The sequence below is a fragment of the Indicator indicator genome, chromosome 12, assembly GCF_027791375.1.
Source record: "Indicator indicator isolate 239-I01 chromosome 12, UM_Iind_1.1, whole genome shotgun sequence".
In the NCBI taxonomy this organism is placed as follows: domain Eukaryota; kingdom Metazoa; phylum Chordata; class Aves; order Piciformes; family Indicatoridae; genus Indicator; species Indicator indicator.
Window position 1 is genome coordinate 16,195,479 of NC_072021.1, and position 24,618 is coordinate 16,220,096.

Here is a 24,618-nt window from a genome sequence, read left to right on the forward strand (position 1 = left end):
TGTTACGCTTTAATGGCTCACCGTATCTAAATGCAACTAAATTAGTCTTTGAAGTATTAATTAACCAACATGCTTGACAGACGACTTAAGGAATTAAATGCATTAATGAAAATTTAGCTACAAACTACAAAAATAAATGGGATTATTGCCATTTTGAATATAGAATACAAAAGCTCTTGGGTGACAAGTGGGCTTTGATTCCACATTATTATTTGGCTTGAACGAACATCACAAGTTAATTCACTTAAAGCTGTGGTGCTATCATGATGTAGTTTGGTTTTGAAAAATGAAAATGGTAGATAAAATTGGTGCTTATCATCTGATTCAAAGATTCCCTCTTCAAATCAGTTTCATTTTAATGAAAGTTTCATTTTAATGCAAAGGGTTAGGGTTAATGCAACATTAAATTAATAGTAGAATGAAAGCTACTTTTCCTAATAACCTGAAAAAACAGATTACAAAGTCTAAGATAGTAAAGATGTTATTTCCCCCCTAATTCTAGCAATATTCAAAGCTTCATAGAATGTGCTGTATTTGTAAGTTACAAATGAAATATTCACCCTTGTAATCGTATCTGAAACGTATCACATATATACAAGAGTTCTATTTTCAAAATTATTTATAAGTAAACTTACATTATATAAATCAGCAGCCAGCTTTTCGATATATTGTTTAAGTTTATCAGCTGTTTTCAACCCATCTTGGAAGAAACTATAATAAAAAAAATACCTGTGATTTATCAGGAATATATATAATTGATAACACAAAGATGACTGTCTTGTGTAAAAAAAATAGCAAAACCAAAAAAACCCCATATCTAGCTCCTCCCATGTTCAGAAACAAACACGCACAATCAAAAAATCCCCAGAAAAGCCCAGCAAAACTCCGCTTCCCAGCAGCTTTGAAATTTGATATCTTTCAGCTTTGGGGATATACCATTGTGATTATCAAGTATCAAATTAGAGAGGATTTATTTTTATTGCTGTTAGTCAAGATATTTCCCCTTAGTAAATTCTAAAATCTTTTTCCTGTATTTAACTTGAGGTTCCTGTTTGTTTGCTTCTATGGTTCTGTCAATGACAAGGTCATATCTTACCAGTTTTACCTCAAGGAATCTCGAAGAAATTATTTGGTTTAAAATTTACATAATAACTGAAAAAGTGTTTAAATAGAATAAATAAGCCATATCTATAATTACATTCCAAATCAATGCCTCAGGAACTAAAAGTAATTTTGCATGCAACCTGCAAGTTTTCCTTTGGCCTCTTCTGCCATAGCTTCTGCACCTTATTCACTTTCACACTACCTACTGAAAGGGTACAGCCTAAGAGAATGAAGTTGCAGACACCTGGCAGATTATAATCATGATAAAAACCTCCTTATGTAATCAAACTAAAATTCAAAGAAAAGGGAAACAAACACTTGTGTGAAGAAAAGTGTAAAGCTTACAAGCATTCCACTTACTTGCATTGTGCATGGTAATACTTAATAAGGTTCTGCAGAAGGTCCACACCTTTTTTTGTCTTGATTTCATTAACCTTAATAAGATACTGCACAGACAGTGAAAAACAGTGTTGATAATCATGCCTCACAACCTTCAACAGTTTTCAATCAATAAATCATTTGCTCAATGAATTATCTCTGTGTTTAACCTGGGTGCTGACTTACATGCCACCAGTCTGCCACGGACAACCAAAACATAAAACATAACAATTTATTTGGCCATTCCTAAACAAATCCAGACCACCCAAAAAAAAAAAAAAAAAATCAGGAAAAAGTTACATCTTTTACAATTGTCTGAAGATGTCCTTTTTTAAAATGCTACTGTAACCATAACTGAAATATTCTAAAAATCCAAATACAAGGCAATTCAAATTAATTGCCACTAAAATGTAATAAAGGGAACCATTTATATAAAAAGCAACTTTATGGAATTCATGTATTGCTGCCATTTATCATGTCATTATACATTTTAGAAGGCTTCAGAAAGTATATTGGAAGAATGGGATCAAAAAGAACTTCCTGAATTGCTCAACCATAAACATGAAATAGTGTATTTTCAGCCCAAGAACCTCAGCATAATCAGCTAAAAACCAAGAAAAGAAATAAAGGACATCAAGCCTAGTACTGTATTGCTAAAGTAGTTATCCTTATTTTACTGTATTAAGTGACACTGCAATCTTTTGCTTCCTCCACGCTCATTGAACAACAAAGTATATTTCACCACCTTTAAGTAAGGCCCACAGGGTACTTCTAAGCTATGGTGTCATAACTGGAAGATGAAACTTGTTTCTTACTTCACACATTTGTAGCTGAAATAGCCGCCTTTCCTTCTCCATCTCCTCTGCTATCTCAGCTCCTGTTATTTCAGTTCTTATCATCCCATGCTGTTTTGCGTGCTCTCTTTTCTCCTTTTCAATTTTTGTACTGAAATTTTAATTAGAAAACATTTTAGAGAATTTCTTCTACTGTCATGTGATCTATTTTAGGAAAAAAAATAAGAATCAAGAAATATTAAAAAAAGCCATTCTAAAGACAATTTCCTCTATGATACTAAGCGCTGCCCTGCCTTCCTTTCACCCTTTAACTCGTCTCCCTAGTTTGTGTACTACTTGAGAAAACAAATAAAAACAACCATGAAAACAAAACCCAAAAAACCACCACAACAAAAACAAAAAATACATTAAACAAAACAAAACAAACAAACAAACAAAAAAAAATCAAACAACAAACCTCACAACCTCTCATTCTTTCTTATATGCCTTCATTTATATACACTGCAGCGTAAAGCATACACAAGAAACTACTGAATTTTCAGGGGGGAAAAAAAAAAAACAAAACCAAAAAACAAACCCAGAACAACTTCATCCGGTAACTTTCACGCTCATAAAGCAGGAATTAAGAAAAACAATAAGGCATCATATGAAGTTTACACCTACTCTAAATCACATGAATTCCAGTCATTACATTTTCAGAGAAGGCCAAAACTGAAATTCTGAAATACTGAAATGCGATCTAGGAGGCCATCCTGAGACTTTAATTAGAGCTTTAGAGTGTGTTTGTCCTTATGGATCTGCTCTGCAGATTAAATGGATACTCTGTTTGGAAATAAAGTTAGATTTTCAATACAAAAATAGAAATATCTAACTTCTTTTTTTTTTTTAAATTTCTTTAAGGAAAAAAACCCTAACCAACCAAAAACCCCAACCAAATCTTTCTTCTCCAGCAGCCTTTTTGAGAAAAATAAACACTGAGGTTTTACTTCTGTAAAGCAGGTGATAAAGCACTGTGTGTTTATTAGACTGGTGCTCCTTGCCAGGGGAAAATCCAAACAATCTAAAAAGAATTAAGTTACTTAATTTTGAACCCTGCTTTACTCTATATAAGAAAAAACATAATATTTTCAGCTAAAGCAGAGCACTTTTCAGCACTGTCCCTAAACTTGAATAAATCCTAGGAAATAGTATTCTCTGAGAAATTTAAAGTCTTAAGTCCAAGTGAAATTTGTTCACAAGAAAAAAAAGGCAACAAGATGACAGGTGTCTTTCTGTAACCTTTCCCAATTCAGAACCAAATTTCAGAGATCATTCCATGTGCTGTATGTGACACCCATGCCCTAAATTCTCTTTAATGGCATATGGCATAAATAGGCTGGCAAAAACATCCCTGATTTTACACATAACAATTTGAGAGGCAGAAATAGTTTTCTTAAATCAGGTTGCTTTCCATAGCCAACTATTCAGTATTTTTGCAAAATATGTGATATCTGTAAGAACTAAAGAGCTAAACAGGAACAGAACAACAGTTCTGAATGTTAATTTGAACACTCAACTGAGTGTGATGATGCTATATTGGGACAGGAATCTCTTTTTTTGCCTTGTAAGTAATAGCCTCATTTCCAGTTCACTTATTCACAAGGATTTACCTTTAGAATGAATTTTGAATGCAGAAAGTACAATATGTAGGTAAGAAAATTATGCTGATAATAATTTTTTCAGCAGTTCTTAGTGGTCTTTCTCCTCTACTGCCTTCCACCCCCCTCCTCCATTTCTGGTTAGATATAAATAAAACCTAGCTAATAACAGGATTTTTAAAAGGGAATAAAAGAAAGGACACAAAATCTGAATAAACTCCTGAGAACTCTTCAATTCTGATAATGCAACTGCCCCTCATTTCCATGAGAGCACTCTGAAGTATTCCACTAACTGCTCTGCAACTAGCTTCCAAACTTCTATTTTTATAAATCATTCTTTACCCACAGAAGACAGGTATGAGCAAGAAAATATTTTAGAAATCACATCAACTACACTAAAATTCTTGCCTCTCAAAAACAGAGTTCTGCAATACAGGACAACTTGTAAATCACATCATTTTTTGTGTGTGTTACTATGAATAGATTCCATGTATATGGTTATAAGAATGTGTAAACGCCATCTGAAATCTCCACAATGAACTTCATGTTGTTCAGTATCCATGGTCCTTATACTAAAGGCATTTAACTACTTCAGAGCACAAAAAAATACTTTCTTTCTATTAGTGGTGTAAAGTGATCCACAACAGAGCTGCCTTGCTCATATTCACACCTGCATCCAGATACAGGCTATCGTTTGGGACCGGGAGGGGCAATAAGAGAAGAGAGGAGAAAGAAAAAAAAAATAAAAGAAAGAGGGAGAAAAATACTTACAATTTGGTTTCATAGTCCTTCCAGGCTTTATCAAAAGGCTTTTTGAGGTCCTTAGAAAACAGAAAAATTGCTTAGACTAGTAGAAAAAAAACAACTTGTCTTTTTAGTTGAAATATCAAGTTATGAATAGCAACAAAAAATAATGTTTTCTTTTAAAACTTTTCAGAGAGCAGTTGGGCAAAAGTACAATTTTTTACTTCCCTGTGCACATTAGGACAGGAATTTGAAACAAAATTCTAAAGAAGCATCATAGTCATGCCAATTTTGAATATGTTCTCTGGATTATGTACAGAACATTAGTGTCTATATAAGAAATAATCTCATGGGTGAATGGAAAACAGTCACAGCATGGCTGAACCTGAAAACATTTCCCTGAATAAAAAGTTTTCAATACTTACCCCTTTAACACCTTTTAAGTCTCCTTTTAAGAGAGAATCCAAAGTGAAAATAACATTGTGGCTTAAGCCCTGGAGCTAAAAAGAAAAATGATATACCATTATCATTCAAAAGAGGAATTATGATCTTATCAAACTACTGCAAGTCTTTGAATTTCACCAATAAAGTTACAATCAGCCTAAAAATATCTTAAATAGTAAATTTGAGTCTGAGAAAAATTAGTAAGCATTCACTTGCACCAGACAGAGGCATTTTGATTAATCTTTACTTACATAGGGAAATATAAACCCAGAATTTACAAAAAAATTAGTAGCAAAGTTCTAAAAGCACCTTAAGGTAAATCTTCAGGTTCTTGAAGCAAACATTTGAACACCATTTCATTATCTAGGAAGCAAATTAATTTTTGGAACATAAAATATCCTCCTGAGTAAGAAGTGAAGACCTGCTGGGCTACAAGCAGGTACCATACAAGGCACATGTTAATTCAGCACCACCAACAAAAAGAGCAAAGAATCACTACCTCTTGGAATATTCCAACTATCTGGGAAACCTGTTCCTTCCCTTGTCCAAGATAGAAAGGTGACATCCTCTTAAACTCTGAGTTTAAATTTCAATCCAATCAGTCCATTCCTATTTGATTACGTATCTGTGAAAATGTTTTTTCTTTGCCAGTCTGAGTGCAGAAAAAACTACTACTTTGTGATTCTACCTGAGCATGTATGGTGTGTGTCGTTCCCAAAGAGTTATGACCACAGGAAACAGACACATATCAGTATTATCCCTGTCAAGTGCTAAGGTGGTTGCCTCTCCTACTTCATGACTCCATTTCTCCACTGAAATACTCCATGAATTCTTCAGTTCCTTGCTAAGGGAGGACAGGGAAAACGATAGGAAGATTGGAAGGAAGCATATTTTCTGCTTGCAAATCAAAAGAAAGGAAATACTATCTTAGTGTTTCTAATTGGCCATACATATGGCCCAACTCCCCTCTGAGCATATTTGAGTCCATGAAACTAATTTTTAAGAGACTTTTGTGAAACTCATGATCCACACAGATCATGAATCTCAAAGTGGTAACTCAAACCACTTCTCCAGGTATGACATTCCATTCACAAACTCCTTATATGTTCAAAATGTATGCACGAAAATGAAACAAAACCACCACAACTTGACTTTTGAAAAATAGCATTGAGAGTTTTAAAAACATGCACATAAAAGAAAAAAATAATTCTAAGAAATCTCATTCTGACTACAAGTTTTATAATGCAGCAGCCTTCAGAAGTAAAAGGTTTAAGACAAACTTTAGATGAGTCAAACCTTCAAACCATTTTCATAAGCCTAATATTTATGCAATGGATGATTTGTGTATCACAGAAAGAATCGAGTATTACCACTATTTAAGCATGCTCCTCAAATCAATATTTCTCTTCCAAAGCATGAAAGGTTGTTTTTTGAGCCAAAGATCAGCCATAACTAATGATACTAAACTTGTAACTGCAAAGACAGGGAACGATTTAAAATTAAGGTCTATAAGGAGAGATATACAACACTGTCAATCACTTGAAAATGATATTTCAAGTGATGTCTCAACATTTATGTTTTTCTTCTTAACTGCCAATTCACAATCAAACAATGAGTGTAATAACACCCTTAGTGATCATCTCTGCAGAAGTTATTGTGTTATATTTTGACAAAATAATGAAAGCATCTCTAAAATTAGGATCACTCAGTTGTTGTGCGGCAACTTTATTTTAGACAAACGAAAAAGCTAAGAAAATATTAAACTCCTCACCAGGTTCTTCAGCAGCGTTGATAATTCTTTAGTAAGCGTGGAAAATTTTACAAAAGCGGTGCCAAGATCTGGATTATCCCGACTTAAAAAATTACTTCCAAATTTATCTAGTACTTGTGCATAGTTTTCTTCATTTTGAACGTGATCTACAAAGAAAGAGTAGCTCAAAGTTTTTCTTCCAGACATTGTTATTATTTTAAGTCTATGTATTGCAATACAGTGACAAACCAACTAACAGTACTTTCAAAAAAGCCACAAGCTAATGCATTCACTGAAAATTACAATAATACTAACAAGAACAAGTTCAGCAACTTTGATTTGCAATAAATCAACAACACTGTAGTTTATTAATAAAGGAACAAAAATCAATAAAACAATGTAAGGACGTGTTTATTTTATAAACAACACTGGAATTTAGAGTTCTCTACTGTTATGCAAACTCTGGGGGTTTTTTTGTTTGGTTGGTTTGGGTGTTTTTGTTGCTCTTTTAATGTAGGACATTTTTACAAAACAGTCAATAGTACCAGATGTAAAACTAAGGAGATCAAGTCTGAATCTGACTGCAAGATCAAAATTAACAGAAGCATGTCTTACAGACAAAGACTGCCTTTTCACCTGTTCTGCAGAGTTACTCCACAGAATGGAATGTGTATTGGTATACAGCCAAAGACTTGTTTCAATATATTTAATAGCAAATTGGATGTTTAGAGTGGTCAGGAACAAGATGAAATTGAAGTCCATGAAAGACCAAAATCCTCAGCTCAAGGATGAAGGACATTTTGAATTACAGACCATAAAATGTTTCTGAAATGTTTCTCCTGGTTTTGCTACTTCCATTTTATTATCTTTAAATAGAAAATTTGCCACTGCATCCCTTTGGGACACACTTTATCATGTTTATATGTCTTAGAGGAATATTGTTGACATTAAATAAAAAATTTCACTTTAATGACTTTTCTGTCCCATAGTGTTACTATGGGTTGGTTGTTTGGGTATGATAATTTTATTTTTGTGGGTGGTTTGGTTTTTGTTGTTTTGTTTGTTTGCTGCTGTTGTTTTTTGTCAATGCAAGCCACAAACACAAAACCACAGAGCTATTCCAGTTAGAATAAATTCTAGTTGTGGAGGGAGGAGAAGGAATAGTTACCAACACATAACTTTTCGCTGAAAGACACATAGGTTTTATATTCTTCAAGTTGTCATATCACCTGAGAGCATTTGAATAATAAGGGGTCAGGAAGATGTAAGGCTTAGGGACAATGTCCCACAATGCATGAACCTACTACATCATTAACTGAGAGCTGATGAAGAGTCAAACAATAATACTTCTATGGTATTACAGTACTCAAAACAGTACACTAAAGCTCCAACAAAAAGTTGAAAATCTATTATAAGACAAAAAAAGTATTAAAAAAGTGCCTATCTACCAAAAGCAAACCCCAAACATTAAAACAATTGCATTCTAAAAAAAAAAAACAGACATTAAAACTAAGGTTTTCAAAAGGCCCATTATTTAATAACATGTTAATATAGGGTTATAATCCAAGCTGGTTTTAATAGACCTCTTCCAAAAGTTTTAATAAAATATCTTAGCATTCAAACCAAGGAAACCACTATATAATACTGAAATATGCATTTTGTTTTGTTGTAAAAGCTGTTGTACAAATATATACAGAAGATTTTATTAAAGAAGGAGCTTGGGCTTATGCAGTCCTAAACTAATAAAGCTCAAGTGTACCCAGCTGTGCTGAAGGAAAAGGAAGGATAAAAAAACAAGGTCAGAAAAGTTTTGCTACATTATGGAACCTCTGTCCTTGCCTGTGAAGCACTTCTAACCCCACAACGGCACCTATCTGTTCGAGTTTAAATGCTGTGTTGTTTTGCAAAGCATTTTCAAAAAATAATTTCCTAAAGAGACTGCAAGAGAGCTGACGAGGAATGTTTATGTCTGGAAAGGCAAATTAAATTCCTGGTCTAAAAGAGGAAGCAGGAAGCATATCTCTGTCTCACCACAATATATAGGAAATTCTCAAGAATCTGAGATTGCTAATCACCTGCTTTGATTATGATGTAAAATGAGTATTTTTGTAATTACCACACACAAATCCAAGTACTGTGTAAGAATAATACATTTTCAATTTTTTACTAAGTATCAGTATTTTTCTTGTAACGGGAGAAGAAATATTTTCTGTTGAAGAGGTAAGGCAGTTCCCAACTTGACCTTAAAGGCACACAGATGGAAAGCTAAATCTGCAATGTAGCCTATGCTAAAATGCAACATATTATACAGACATTCTCAGAATCAAGCCAAGGAAGTGCTTGTATCTCCCTGTAGGTGCCCCATGCAAACACAGAAATGACTTCCTATTCTCCCAATAGAATTTCCTTTGCATAAAGAAAGCTGCAATATGCATGCTGATGTTTACTTCCTTAGATACAAGAACAGCAGGAAAGACTTCAATAACCCTAGGCAGCAAGAGGAACACTGACAGCAGCATAGACAAAGCATGATGTTTGCCTTCTAGAACTGGCTGATGTCTTCTCAATGTTGTAAACAAAGCTCAGTGCTGTAATGAAAATGTAGAGGCTTCTCCAGACAGACATCCTCCTTCTGAATTCAGCAGCTGCCCAAAAGGTACCAGAATCACAGACAACTGAGGATGAGCTTTGAACTTTGTCACTTTGGTGACCAAGTCAGCTCCTTATGGGACTATGGGCAGGGAAAAGGGCCTCACTAATCATCCCTGATGGGATCTGGCAAGGTAGCCACTACGTGAGCCCATGCTGAGGACCTTATTATAGAGCAGCTGACGGAGTATAAAGCAGCTGGGCTGTACACAGCAGTGAGATTCAATGAGCTGAAAGGTATGCACCTTCTTCACAATCCAGACCTTCAACCCTGAGACAGGACAGAATTTAACTCTGTTCTGAGAAAGCCCTGGTGCACAGCAATATTGTGCCATCCCTTACTTCTGTGCCATAATGTGTACATCAAGGGTAATGCCCTAAGAGGACATAATACAAGCACATGTGAAGCTGCAGATCCAAGCAGCTGAGGAAGGAAGAACAGGCACAGCAGCCTTTTGCCACACAGCAATGCCCACCAGAAGCAGAGAGCATGCTTGCTCTGAGCTCCAAGTACGGTGGACACTTGGGCTTCAGGACTTCCAGGGCTGAATCCCACCCAGGGTGTTCTGCTGCCCCTGGCAGTCATACCAGAAGATGTCTACACCTAAAGCCACTCTGTGATAAAACTTTTCCCAGGACAAGGTAGAAGACTTAAATCAAATTCCCAAGGCATACAAAGAACTTGTACTGTTTCACTGCAAGCCACAACATTTATTATTATGTTTATTTCTGATTCAAAGGTTACCAAAAATTTATCATATGCTTCTGAACCTAATGAAATTCACATCTGCTTGTGCATACTAAGTAAGGAAACTGAAGAACAAACACTGTGGAGAGAGGTTAAACACACTGGAGCTGGAAAACACATTACTAAAATTAAAGCCTTAACTTTCCTTTGTCTAAAATGGTTTTGTTCAATCACTCTGCAAACACTGAAGAACAACAACAACAAGAGTTAAATAGTTTAAAGAAGAAAAATGCACAACCACAACTCCTGCCACTGATTATACTCAAATTACACCCAAAGAACATCTAAATTACCAAGAATTACTTCTGCATATCTGGTTATGTCCAAAAAAGAAGAATCACAATTCAGAATCCTGATCAACTTGAAATTATTTTTGTTGCATTTATAAAATGACTTTGTTCCACAGGCAGAGAAAATGTAAGCAAGGACAGAACTAAACTGCATTTATGAATGGAAAAGCATACACAAGAAAAAGGACTCAGACTTCAGAAAAAACAAGCTGTCTGGCAACGTTAAAAAGGATGGCAAAAGACTTTATTTGAAATAAGAAAGCATCCTTTCTCATTTCATCCCTCACAAAGATGAAATCTAATGAAAAAATAATAGAAAATTTAAAAAAAATATTTGACCACCATTATTCTTGTTTGGACTTGGCAGCAATAATGCCTTCTGGACTGAGAAATGATGAAAAATAATAAAAACTTTTTTCAAAGATTTTCAGAGCAAGAGGCATCTCAGTGACTCTGCAAGGTTCTCCAGATCATTGTAGAAAATGAGCAGTGAGAAATAAGCCAGCCTAGAAAGGTAAATGACTTGGTTCTTCATCTGTGTTCATCACTGACATGCTTGAAGATGTTCTCATGGAATAATTTTCTATGAACTCTACTTCAGGGAATTTATACCAAATCTAAGTACTAACAGAATTCAGAACAGCTGACAAAAAGAGCAACAGCACTTAGACCCACCTACAGAAGAATAGAATAGGCAAACCATATAGTTGTAAAGTAAAGCCTCTTATTTATAATTGCCTCAATACCACAGGAACAATGTAGCAATTCAATTTATAAAACAAAATTCCAACTTTGAGTTCTCAAAATGCAGTAGAGGTTTTCTTTTGAAATATGAAAATCACCACCTAATTCCTGCTTGAGTTGATAAAAAACAATGCATTTTACAGCTGGTTTTAGTATGTTTTATGTCAAAGTAAACATTAATGAAACCCATTTGCATCACTGAAGCATAAGAAAGCATCTGGCTTAGCAATTGCCTTTGTACAAGCAGACAAAAGTTTTAATTCAGTCACTTCTATATTTATTTTTACAAGGTTTCACGTGTATAACATGCTTTCAGCCTTGGTCTTACTTACTCTAGTTTATATTGATCAGTTACTGCATGAATTGCCTCCTGTGCACACCTTTTTAATTTATAATGTAGTCTATACAACAGCATTCTGAAGAGGGAGCTAGAGTATTATGTATAGTGCTTCCTCTATCCAAAAGAACCCATACTAACTTGTATCTTGGAAATAAGATTTGTTCAAAAGGGAAAAAAAAAAAAAAGGAAAAAAAAAAAAAAGAAGAAAAAAAGAAAGAAAAAATCCCAAAACAACAAACCAAAAACCCCCAAGCAAAACAGACACCTAACTATCTCTGGTCCTATTAAGTGCAGAAGCAGCCAGTTAAAACCATTAACCAATGTTCTATTGCTTTCACTCAGTGTTACTAGCTCATGATACAGGAAGGCCTACTTGCAGGCACTGAAAACAACGTTACCTTGTATTGCAAGACTCAAACATTAACTGAAACCTCCAGTATCATTTATGTATTTCAAAACAGGCAAAACACTTTTCCTGGGTTCTACAGTCTTCACCAGTTTTAAAATTCACTAAGCAAATACTTTCAAATGGAAAAGCAGCTTGGAGCATCTGAATACTTCTAAAAGCATAAAATTAAACATACATGCCAAATACTGCTCTCACTGTAACAGGCTTTACAGCCTATTGGGAAAAAACATTAATCATCAGCTGAAGTCACAGAAAAGCTAACTAAAACATGGTGCTAGTGGAGCAACAATACTAGTGATTGGCAGAAAAGTCAAGAATCTATAATATATTAACCACCCCCCCTTCCATAAACACGAGTTAATGAGAACACACAAAACAACAAAGAAACTGTGACAGCTCTGAAGTGGCTCTCCATAACAAAAAGCTTTACTTAACTGATTACCACTACTAAGGAATATAAACTGAGATTCTCTAAGTCCAGTATTTACAACCAGATAGTTATTGGAGAGTGAACAGCTCTGCTACCCTGTATGTCTTTGGCACAGCTTTTAGACTTTAGGAGAATCAGAGAGAAGCCAGATGCACTTTATAACATTAAAAAAGCCTAATTAGTATATTGATCCATGTTTGGCTGTCATTTGTTACTGAACTCAAATTGATTATCAATTCAGCGTCTTCAAACAAGTAAAATAATAAGAAATCTTTTAGGTAAGAAGCAAAATAGTCCTTGTCACTCATGCAAGTGGAGACCATAGTTTGAAGGAGCAAACATCTACCTGTAGATATTTCTTTTATACATTAAACTTTTTAACAAGTTTTCATTCTTATTCCACTTGCAAGTGCGCTCCATAAATTCAGTCTAGCTCTGGTTGAAGCTAACTGAAATGTTATGACATCAGCAAAATTTACCCATGGGAGTTCTCCTAGAGGGCTTTGAGAATGAATATGAGGGTGAAGGAAATGGAGAGCACATTAATCTGATGTATAGTCAGAAGCAAAGAAAAATTTCAAGTCCAAACACTCCTAAAACAGATAAGCATCTCTTATGCTATATAATTCAACAGGATAAATTGCAAGGCACTTCAGAAACTTGAAATCAGATGCTTAGGTTCTCATGTATAACTGAAAATATCTTACCTTGACCTGAATTATATATTGCTTTCACAGACTTTTTCACCTTCTGTAGCGCAGTTCTGTCTTGATCCAATGCCTGTAATAATAAGTAGTAAATAAATTTTAAATATTTACTTGATTGTTCAACAGAATACACTGTAATATTTAAAAAGAAATTCACAAAAGAAGTAATTTCACAGGCTAGAAAAAACTGCAGATACAACACATTCAGCCTGCAGGAAGGTCCAAGGTCATTCAGCTCCTTCAAGATGAATTAATGAACTGAACTGAAAACGTGCTTAAAGCAGATTAAAGCAGTAGTGACAGTGCTAAAAGAAAAACACAATTTGAGCTTTGCAAGGAACAAAGCATTTATTCAAATTGTAATATACTAAAGAAAAAAAAAAAAAGAAAAAACAAGAACAAAAATTAGTAGATGTTTCTACTCCAGCCCTATAGTTTCTATTACAGCCAAAGTGCTTGTTAATTTCCATGGTTTGTCCACAACAGAAGTCTTCCAACTACAGGCACAGATTATCACACTAACCTCTCGCACCAAACTCCCTAACAGAATTTTATCAACACAGAAAATGAAAAGTAGCAAATCAAAAGACTAAGACCTGATTTATTGCAACATAAAGGAACTGAAAAGAAAAATTTAGAACAATAATAAAATATGCATATTCGTTATTCCTTCATTCTGAATTTCACATTTGCTGCAATAGTTTCAAAATCCAGAGGAAAATGTCATTGAATAACAAAAGATTTAGGATTAGATTTCTAGATACTTTCTTCAAGCAACGTAACTTCTCAACTACCCACTCTATCTGATGTAAGAAATCAGATTAACGTGAGAAAGAACTATTATGACAAAGGTAAATGAAATCAAAGTAAACGTTCATTTAGATTGGCGGAGTTGAGAAACTGAAAAGCCACATACTGGTACCACGTGCAGTCATCCAGTTCCAGTTATGTGTGAGGTTTGGATAGTCTGCAAACTTAACACTGCTATTGATGGAGAATATAAATAGAAAAGTTTAAACCAGTTCTTGTAATTTTTTGCCCCATTTAGATCATTGGCAATTTCCCTTCACATCAGCAATGTTAGATCAGTAATCCCAGGTTTTAATGAAGCTGGCAGTGTTTGCCATTTATTCGCATTCCGATCACTGGACACTGGAGAACTTGTACTCAGAATTAGTGCCAGGATAGTAGTCCAGCTGAGGAGTTGTAGACTGCTACCCTTGAGTAGTTCTGTTATTCAAACAGCTTAAAGCCTAGAGCTCCTGAGAATCTGGCATGTGAAAACTGCCAGACCAAGGCAGAAGAGCAGCTACTCGTACAGCAGAATGTACCTCAGAGAGGGTCATCACTAGTAACATTATGAGTGAAAACTTTATCAAATAGCAGAGTTTTCACTGTGAGAGCTGAGATGATTGAAGCACTGGGCATTAAGAAGCTCCAGAAAAAAAAAAAAAAAAAACAGAGCAGGACCTCCAGGTCATCTAAAGTGTTAAGCATTGGAGATGGTCATACTGCTACTAGTAAAGTTCAAAACACTGAGTGTTTCAGTGCATGCTTTCAGTAGGAACCCACAGAGAGAAAAAACAGTTAATGTATCATAGCTATATTTTGGAGTGGTCCAATTTTAACCAAGCTCAAAATATTAAGATCGAACAATACATGTAAGTCTGTAACAAAGAAAATGTAGTCTTTCTGGGTTTTAACTGAAAACCACCATACAATCACATCTGTGGTAGCTAAAGCTAGAAAGTTTGGAACCACAGTATTTACGTAATGACTTCCTAATACTTTTTATCTCTAGCTTTTGATTTTCAGCAGAACAATAGATGCAAAAAAGATTCAGAACTGCAAATGCCATTATTTCTGTTGCTCTGCAGTAAAGCAGTAGATTTTACTTGGCCATCATCTTGACAGAGTTAAAGTTTTTAAATTTCATAGAATAATAAGAACTCTGTGTTCCTTTTTGAGACAGTGCACAGCAGGTAGTTCTCCTTAGATTCCTTTGCAAACCCTGTCAAAAGCTTCTGCTTCTGCCTGCATGCTATGCCAGACAGTTGCTAGTGTACATTTCTACTGAAGTTCTCTCCATCTTCAATGACCAGAAAAAAAAAATTACTTGTCTATTATAAAGAGTTTGAACACAGAATACTGTAAGATTTTGATTTTTTTTTCCTTTAAACACAACAGCAGTTAACCTTGATAAGATTCAGAGATAAAACTTCCGTTTAAATTCTAGTATTGAAACAAACTGAACACGCAGGAGAAGAAAATAAATAGAACAGCAAGAAAGATGGTTCTTGTTCCTAAAGATATCAGTCTAGAAGACTAGGATAAATAGGCTAGAAAAATCTTCCAAATTGGATTTGATATAGAATTAAATTTAATCACTAATACAGGAGCAGGAGAAAAGAGAACATTCATTATTTTAAGAGTGCAATCATTGAGCAAAGCAACATACAGAGATGACATCCACTGCCTGAAGGAGCCAGTGATCTAAGCCAGATAGACATCACAAGTCAATTTTGCATTTTTCTATCTGCAAATACAATCTTTATGTGAACTAGTTTTTCTTAGTCCAAAACTCTCTAAATAAGACAAATCTATGTGCATTTAAAACTGTATACTAGGGCGAAGGGTAAAACGCCTACCACAGATGGAACCCAATCCTGTGTAAGATTCTAGATACACAAAAACAGTTATCTAAAGGCTTTTTGGCTGGTTTAGGGTGGAGGGTTTTTTTTATTGTTTGGTTTTGGTTTGTTCATTTTATATGACCGGAGGTCGTTTGATTCCAAATGTACTACATTGCTGTTGAGTGTTTGGGGTTTTTTTTGCTAAGAAATTTTTTTGCTGCATTCTGCTGCAGAGAAAGTAAGCTGCACTCAGTGCTCAATTATTATTCCAAAGTAATCTTACCTCTTATGCATGTTAAACTAGGCAGGAACTGTCTTGCTTTCCCCAGTTAGGTGAAAGCATGCTTTTGCAGTACCCATTTTTTGTTTTCCAGCATTTATAATACTAAATATTTTTACTCTCCATCTTAGAAAACACAAAATCTGATCTTCCAGTAGAAGTGATATACTTTTATACTTTTATATTACTCAGAACTAGAAAGTCTTAGAGAACCAAAGAGCCTCTGTGACAATATCTAGGTATTCAGATGTGCTCCTTACTACCTTTCTACACACTGAACTCTTCCTCATCACCACCCATTCCTGGAAAATGTTTCTTTTGTCACTTCTGCAATGCCACCTCCCTTTATTTCCACAATAAAACCCAAACTAGAGAGGTTACCACTGAAATTACAACATGACAAAACCTCATAATATCCCCAGCAAAACATAACCAAAACAAAAGACAAGAATCAGGTGGTGGTCTCCTGTAGCTCACCCACTGAGAAATGAGCAGACCACCAAATTTACTTATTTCTGTACATGGACAAGTGATTCAAACTTGGATCCTGCCCTTCACTCTCCACTCTGTACTGGCCCCACCAGTCACCAATGTGAAGTCTACTTCCAATTTTTGGTCTTAGCACGTATCTTCATGGCAAAAACAGGCCAGTGGTTAAGAATTGTCTAGAGATACAATCACTTTGTGTAAAACATGGATTCGGTTTGAACAGTCCTGAAATACTTAAAAATCCCAAGAGTTAAAATGAGAGAAAGTAAACGAAAAACCCCAATGTCATTGCTGCTGACACCATGTAGTACACCGTCATTTACCAGTTACTCCCAAAATAAGACCAATTAAAAGATTTTTTACAAAACCCTGTGATTTTCCTTAAAACTTGTCTCACCAAAAACTAATAAAAAGAGCATCGGTAATCAAACTTAGGAATCATAGAATCAGTCAGGGTTGGAAGGGACCACAAGGATCACATAGTTCCAACCCCCCTGCCATGGGCAGGGACACCTCACACTACATCAGGCTGGCCAGAGCCTCATCCAGCCTGGCCTTAAACACCTCCAGGGATGGGGCCCCAACCACCTCCCTGGACAACCCATTCCAGGCTCTCACCACTCTCATGGTGAAGAACTTCTTCCTCACGTTCAGCCTGAATCTCCCCACTTCCAGCTTTATTCCATTCCCCCTAGTCCTATCACTACCTGATATTCTAAAAAAACATTTTACCAGAAAACTGTTTTTTTTTTTTTTTTTTTCAGGTAATGCAACATTTTGGAAATTGCGTTTTGGATTCCTCTTTTCAACCACACTCCTAGCCAGAACACTTTGTCTGCAAAAGAATGAATGCAGATACCAATTGCTACCCATCCATGATTACTTCTACATAACATGAAGTTTAGCATCGCATTTTTCCTAATGAGCATGGAACAGACATTTCATCTTATGTGCACTCTGACAGAGTTGGGAATATTTAACAGTATTTTCAGCAGTTCCTCGCTTTAAATTCTAAGTTGAGTGACATTAATATATCTGTGTTTAGTCCAGCTTTCACACAAGGTACAGTTAGAAATGACCAAAAAATAAAGCTACGAGATTTGTTTTCAGATACAATGATGACACAGATCAGATTCATTTTCTGAGTATAAGACACAGAAAAACCCACAACTAGTGACACCATTTGAAAACATCCAGTGACAACATTTTCCCCACAGGCTCTAAACCAGCTTCTGCTGAGCAGGAAACTAATCTTGGTGAAAATACCACAGAAACACATAATGGTTTGAGTTGGAAGGGACTTTAAAGATCATCTAATCCAATGCCCTTGCCATAGGCAGGGCATTGGACTAGATCAGGTTGCTTAAAGCCCCCTCCAACCTGACCTTGAATGCTGTCAATGATGGGGCATCCACAACTACATAATGTCAATATTCCTGGCGGTACACTGGCAACAACATGCCTTGAGCTGGAGATGACTGGCTGAACAGCTATCATTCACCACATCTACACTGACTTCATTATACTGGTCAGCATTACTACTACTAATTACAAACCAGACAGCAAAACCAGTGACAAGTTTTCGTGTCACTGCGGCGCGATTTTACGTATTTCTTACTCTATCCAGCAGCAGATAAGCATGCTAGCATGATTAATGGAGTAAGAAGTGGTCAAAGCTCAGAAATCAGCAAACTCATAGCCAGACCCACAACTCTGAATATAGCACTGTAGATTTCCAAGTTGCACACACAACTTTTACTAAAAAGCTGTGTAGCACTGGCAAGTGGTTGCAGAGAACACCAGTAAGCCCTCCTACACCATAAGCGCCTCTGTGTTCAAAAATAAGCAGTACTGTTGCACTCCACTTTTATGGTGTATAGTCATGGCATCTTATTTTTTCCCCAAGTTGGCCTTTCTTGCCCACATTAGCAATCTACTAAGTACTGCTTTAAAAGCAAAGGGAAAGATCTTAATCTAAGAAACAGAAGCCTGTTCTATGGCTGTGTTCTAACAAACCCCTCCTTACACTTTTTTTCAAAGCCCAGTGGGAGCACATTACACTGAGCACAAGTATTGGCTACTATATACTACCCTACAAAATCTTTTTTTCCCCAGCATACAACTATATAGTTCCATGGAAACAGTATCAAAACAGAACTTTTAATTACTTTAAGATACTTGTAATTTGAAAACTTCAATACATTAAAATAATGCCATTTTCATTTAACAAAATCTAACCTTATATGCAAATGATATAACTAAGCAAATTTCAAAACAGCCTAAAATAGAATAAGATTTATTTTGTAGAACAATCAGAAAATAAATACATCAAAAGACAAAATAGTTGAGGCAAGGTCTTTGAAAAAGAAGCAAACTGAAGAGAAGATGGCATGCAAACAGCATAAACACAAATATGCATGCTAGCAGGCATATATTTATTATAAAATCATAGAATGTTTTGGAAGGAACCTTAAAGATCATCCACTTCCAAATCCTCTGCCATTGGCAGGGACACCTTCCACTAGACCAGATTGCTCAAAGCACCATCCAATCTGACCTTGAACACTTCCAGGGAGAGGGCATCCAAAACAAAGGGGAACCTGTCTCTAAGCAACCTGTTCCAATGGCTCACCACCCTCACACTGAAGAATTATTAGAAAGAAACATGATTCTTAGCAACTTGAATTGGAAAAATCCCACAAAAGTCTCTGGAGAATTGCCACCTCTCCACCCCCGCATCCACCATAACTGACTGCAAATTTCACTAACAGGAGAGCTCTTGGAGTTGCTACAATGGAGTTAAAGGCCACAAAATATTTCTTTCTTCTTTTGAAACCACAAAATATTTTGCAGCATGCTCTGGATTTAAGCTGTTATCCCAGTAACTCACAGGTATTATTCAGTCAGAGAGGGAAGATTAGGACTCCTGAGTTACAATTATTTCTGCATTATCAGGCAGCAAAATTTTTCAAATACTGTACACAGATTCTGTGAATGTTACAGAAGCTCAAGAGTGACACCGAGGGATAAATGAAGTATTCCTGCGCTCAGCCACTGCCAGCCTCATGGTGGTGTTGCAATTGCAGAGAACATTTACACCTCCTAGCTCTGTATATTTCAACTATTGTTATCTGTCAGTAGCATGCATCAGCTAGCAGCAGAGATATGGAGCAAATGAGAAACATATCCAAAGCAAATCAAGCTGTTTCAAAACGTTACTACTACGTCTAACTTTAACTTTTCCTTTTTAAAAAAAAATGCTATCATCAGGGAGGCAGGGAAGAGAAAGAGGCTGAGGAGACATGGTCTCTTTGAGAACAGAAACAACCCATGCTGCTCATCCTCCTAATCCCTGAAGGAATACTTAAATGCATGACTGCAGTATTCCACTTCATAATTACTCTGTTCAGAGAGAAAAAGTAGTAAGAAATTTTATAAGGTTACAAAAAAGTTTAAAACTTTGAATTTAATCATATCTATCTGCTCCAAGATGCAGATTTCAAGAATTCCATTAGATTAATATATATATATATAAATAAGACTTCCATTACAACACAGACCTTGGAGACCACTGTAGCATTCTAAGACACTGCTTATAGCTCAGTTTAATTTTGTTATTAGAGAGCACTATGATCACAGACCCAGTAAGACTTCATCTTACATCATGTTAAACCTGTAACCACCACCACCTATGGAATTTAGAGCTACACTGACATGACCAAGTAGGAAAGCCTAGCATATAATCCTTCCTCCAGGGTATAGTAGGCTGACACTACAGGATTAACAGCAGGAGGGAGAATAACAACAAATTTAGAAACATTCCAGAAAAATAAGTATGCACTCCTCTTTTTGTTGTTTTTAAGGAAGAAGTTAAAAATGGAAATGAATGAGAAGTTTCACAGTACATAACAGGAGTCATGCTCCTGATCATTACAATTAGACTTTAGCCAGTGATGGAATTACATAGTGCAAAAGAGGAGTTTTGAGTCTCCCTTTAGAAAAAGAAGAAAAAAAATATATTAAAAAAAAAAATCACAGGAGCATAGTTTAGATGTAAAGCATTAATTTGGAATTTCCATGTCATATTCTTTGATACAAATATATTCTCTGAACATATTTGATTTAGTTTGGAAAACTACAGAAAAGGAAGCAAACAAAAAATCAGAATAGTCAATTCTAACATTTTAATAAAACCTTATAATAAAACTCAAGTTTCTCCTACATTGTCTTTCACTTCTTTTGATCAACATGCAAAAACAATTTGAGTGTACATTTATGCTAAGATGTGCAGCTCATCTTCACTGTGGTACAGAAACCAAACAGTCCTCTAAAAGCGATACAACCCAACCCATAAATATGTAATATATTATATAATGATATATATGCTTTAAGTAACAGAGTAATTCTAGATACAATTGAAGACTAGCATGAGATCCACTTTCTCAATATACAAGTAAAATGCAGTGAAATGAGAGGAGATACCTAACCTAAAGCAAAGATCTGTAATCTAATTAGATTCTTTAGGGTTTCGTTTGAAGGTGTTGGCACACATTTTGACCATTGGCAAACTGGTTAAGTCTAGAAAAGAATCTGACTTACATAACAAATGCACAGCTATAGCAATTAGAGGTAAAAGAAAAGGATATAATAGCAACAGTGAAATCCTATACTGGAAAGGTAATCTTAATTTGCCCAGAACTGATAGAGCTACTGGGACAACACAGAAGCTACCACTTTCATAAGAAGGACACTTTAAATACAGTACAGATTTTAAAAGTATTGTTTTAAAACCAGAATGAAGCTTTAAAGAATTTGGCAGCAATTTCCAGTATTTAGGAAACACTGTGAGAACTTTGCGTGCAAACTGCTACTTACTTCAGAGCTTCTTTTTAAACTAGTATTGCATTTGGTAAAAACAATGATATGCTGTTTCTTTCTAAGTCTGTATTAGGGAACAGATGCCCTTAGAGAGTATGCTGTAAATTTTCTTACCAATATTAAGCTTCAGGCATAACTTACAGTAAAGATCCTAGACACAAATAAGTTACACTAACAATAACTTCAAGAAAGACTCGCTGTCAGTGCTCAGTTACTGCACATGGCCTGAAAAAGATGGTTTTCCTGCTTCCCTCTGCCAGCCACTCATTCCCAACACCTCCTTTGTACCAGTACACTAGTAGTCAGAAAAACAGAGTGAAGAAATTGCATCAGATGAAAACTGCCTTTTTTGTTGTGTTTTGTTGTGCTATGGCACACAGGACAACTACACACATGATGGCTCCTACCCCTTTCAACAGATACACAAATTCATAACAGATTAAAACTCTCATGTGACCATAACCTGAGCAGACAGATGATATTTCATATTTCCACTACATTAAGATCTGTTCCATCCCAGCTGCATCCCTTGCATTCCACCTACTTTTGCACTGTGAAGATACACTTTGAGACTGCAAAACTTGGGTCCTTGGAAACCAACTCTGAAAAAGCAGCGATATTTACACATGTAGGAGTTGAGCTCAGTTTTCTCCTTCACCAGCAGGGATGACTCGGGCTACAGACTTCCTTTTTTAATCTCATGTTCTTTCTCTTGATTTCAAGATGGTTACATCCTTTAGAAACTCAGTCAACTACTTAAACTACAGTAAACTAATGAATTCCTTATGCTTTGTTGAAATCTATAAAAGCTTTTTCAGAAATGCTTCACCCTGAATCTCCTTTCTTCAGAGCAGCCCCTTCAGAAGCCCCACCTACTTCTCCTTATTACCTGGGACACTAAGTGCAACCCTTCAGATGTCTGCACAGAGAAGGCTTTCTAAAAGATTTAGCATTAATTATGTAGTAAGGTACTAACTGAACAATTATGTTCATGACCAATGAAACCTTTCATACCTTTTGGTTTTTAATTTTGCATAGGCCTTAGACATTAGCCCACATTTCACAAGTTATATTAATGTACTCTGGCAAAATCAAATGATTAAACTTAAAATAAAAATTTATTCAAATTTCCATTGTGTATTTTATAGTCCCATCTTAAACTCAAGAGAGAAGGAAGGCTGATTGTTCCATGTATAGATTGAAGAATGTTTTTACAGCCATAGTAAAAGAAAAGCTGTGATCTATCAGTCTTAATAAGGACAGTTGTTTGATATTGTCTCTTTTGCCCTATACCCACTAAGAATAAAAGTCAATTAACTTCTTTATATTATTGCTGAACATCCAGCCTTTAAGCAGAGAATGGAAACTTACTGAACTAAAGCATCTAATTGAACACTAGAAGTACAAAGTCTTTTCAGAAAGATGTTTTGGTTTCATAAAATCCATAACCCTTTAGAGAAAAATGAATTGTTATTAATCTAGCTCCTAGCCTTTTAAAAGTAACATTTTTAATATAGATTTCCTTTATGCATATATGGTTTTGGATAGAATCCTGGTGCATCAGACAGTGAAGACCTCCAGTATTAACATTTACAGGTAAACATCTACCAGGCAAATCACAGTAAAATTCAAGTTTACATCACAGAATCATGGTACGCACTGGATTGGAATACACCTCTACAGGTCATCTAGTTCAATCCCCCTGCAGTAAGCAGGGACATCCCCAACTAGATCAGGCTGCTCAAAGATCCATCAAGGCTGACCTTGAATGTCACCAGGGATGGGGCCTTCACCACCTCCCTGGGCAACCTGTTCCCAGCGTTCCAGCACCCTCATACATAGTAAAGAAGTTCTTCCTAATGTCCAGCCAAAACCTACCCTTGTATGGTTTAAAACCATTGCTCCTTGTCCTAGTGCTACACGCTTTTGTAAACAGTCCCTCCTCAGCTATCTCTAGGTCCCCTTCAAGTACTAGAAGGCCACTATAAGGTCTCTCTAGAGCCTTCTCTTTCCCAGGCTGAAGAACCTCAACTCTCTCAGCCTGTCTTTATAGGAAAGGTGCTCCAGCACTCTGACCATTTTTGTGGTCCTCCTCTGGACCCTCTCTATCAAGTCTGTGTCCTGGAGGAACATGTACTGAGGGCCCGAGAGTTGGACACAGTGCTCCAGGTGAGGTCTCACCAGAGAAGAGTGGCAGAGTCACCTCTCTTGATCCGTTGGCCACACTTCTTTTGACACAGCACAAGATGCAATTTGCCTTCTGGGCTGCAAGTGAACATCGCTGGCTCATGTCCAGCTTTTCATCCACCAGGACAAAGTCTCTTTCCACAGGGCTGCTCTCTATCACATCCTCCCCCAGCCTGTCCTGATAATGGGGGTTGTCCCAAACAGGTGCAGGACCTTGCACTTGGCCTTGTTAAATCTCATGAGGTTCACCTGGGCCCAGCTCGTCCAGGTCCTTTTAGATGACATCACATCCTTCTGGGATATAGACTGCACCACTCAACTTGGTGCAACTTGGTGGTCTGCAAATTTGCTGAGGGTACACTCCATCCCACTCATGGAAGTATTAAACAGTACTGGTTCCAGTACAGACACCTGAGGGACACCACTTGTCACTCATCTCCATCTGGACATCTGCCCACTACCCTCTGGATGCAATAATCCAGCCAATTCCTTACCCACCAAACAGTCCACCCACTGATTCTGAATCTCGCCAATGCAGAGAGAAAGGATGCTGTAGAGAACTCTGTCAAAAGCCTTGAGGAGTCTAGATAGATGACATCCATTGTCTTTCCCTTATCCACTGATGTAGTCACTCCATTGCAGAAAGCCACTAGACTGGTCAGACAGGACTTGCCCTTAGGAGAGCCATGCTGGCTGTCTCAAGTCAACTCTCTGTCCTCCATGTGCCTCATCATATCTTCTGGGAGAATCTATTCCATGATCTCCCAGGCACAGAGGTGAGGTGGACAGGTCAGTAGTTCCCAGGGCCAATCTTTCTATCATTCTTAAAAATGGGATGTAATGTTTCCCTTCTTGTAGTCACTAGGGACTTCACCTGACTGCTGTGACTTTTCACAGGTTTTAATTAAATTGAGGGTATGGAAAACAGAAATGGTAAAAGGCATGGTAGTGATACTGCCTTTAAGTCAGAAAGCCTTGGTTCA

At 36.3% G+C, this 24,618-nt stretch overlaps 1 protein-coding gene across 4 annotated transcripts in view; it reads right to left on the reverse strand.

Annotated features, from left to right (window-relative positions):
* Nucleotides 1-24,618, reverse strand: part of ASAP1 (ArfGAP with SH3 domain, ankyrin repeat and PH domain 1) — a 99,484-nt gene that overhangs the window by 52,587 nt on the left and 22,279 nt on the right. For all 4 annotated transcript variants that reach the window (XM_054385513.1, XM_054385514.1, XM_054385512.1 and 1 more), the window contains exons 2-8: nucleotides 13,169-13,241; nucleotides 6,873-7,018; nucleotides 5,083-5,157; nucleotides 4,685-4,734; nucleotides 2,298-2,427; nucleotides 1,465-1,550; nucleotides 636-711 (exon numbers count right to left, since the gene is read on the reverse strand). In XM_054385513.1, coding sequence (XP_054241488.1) covers nucleotides 636-711; nucleotides 1,465-1,550; nucleotides 2,298-2,427; nucleotides 4,685-4,734; nucleotides 5,083-5,157; nucleotides 6,873-7,018; nucleotides 13,169-13,241 — 636 coding nt within the window. The remainder of the gene's footprint in view (nucleotides 1-635; nucleotides 712-1,464; nucleotides 1,551-2,297; nucleotides 2,428-4,684; nucleotides 4,735-5,082; nucleotides 5,158-6,872; nucleotides 7,019-13,168; nucleotides 13,242-24,618) is intronic.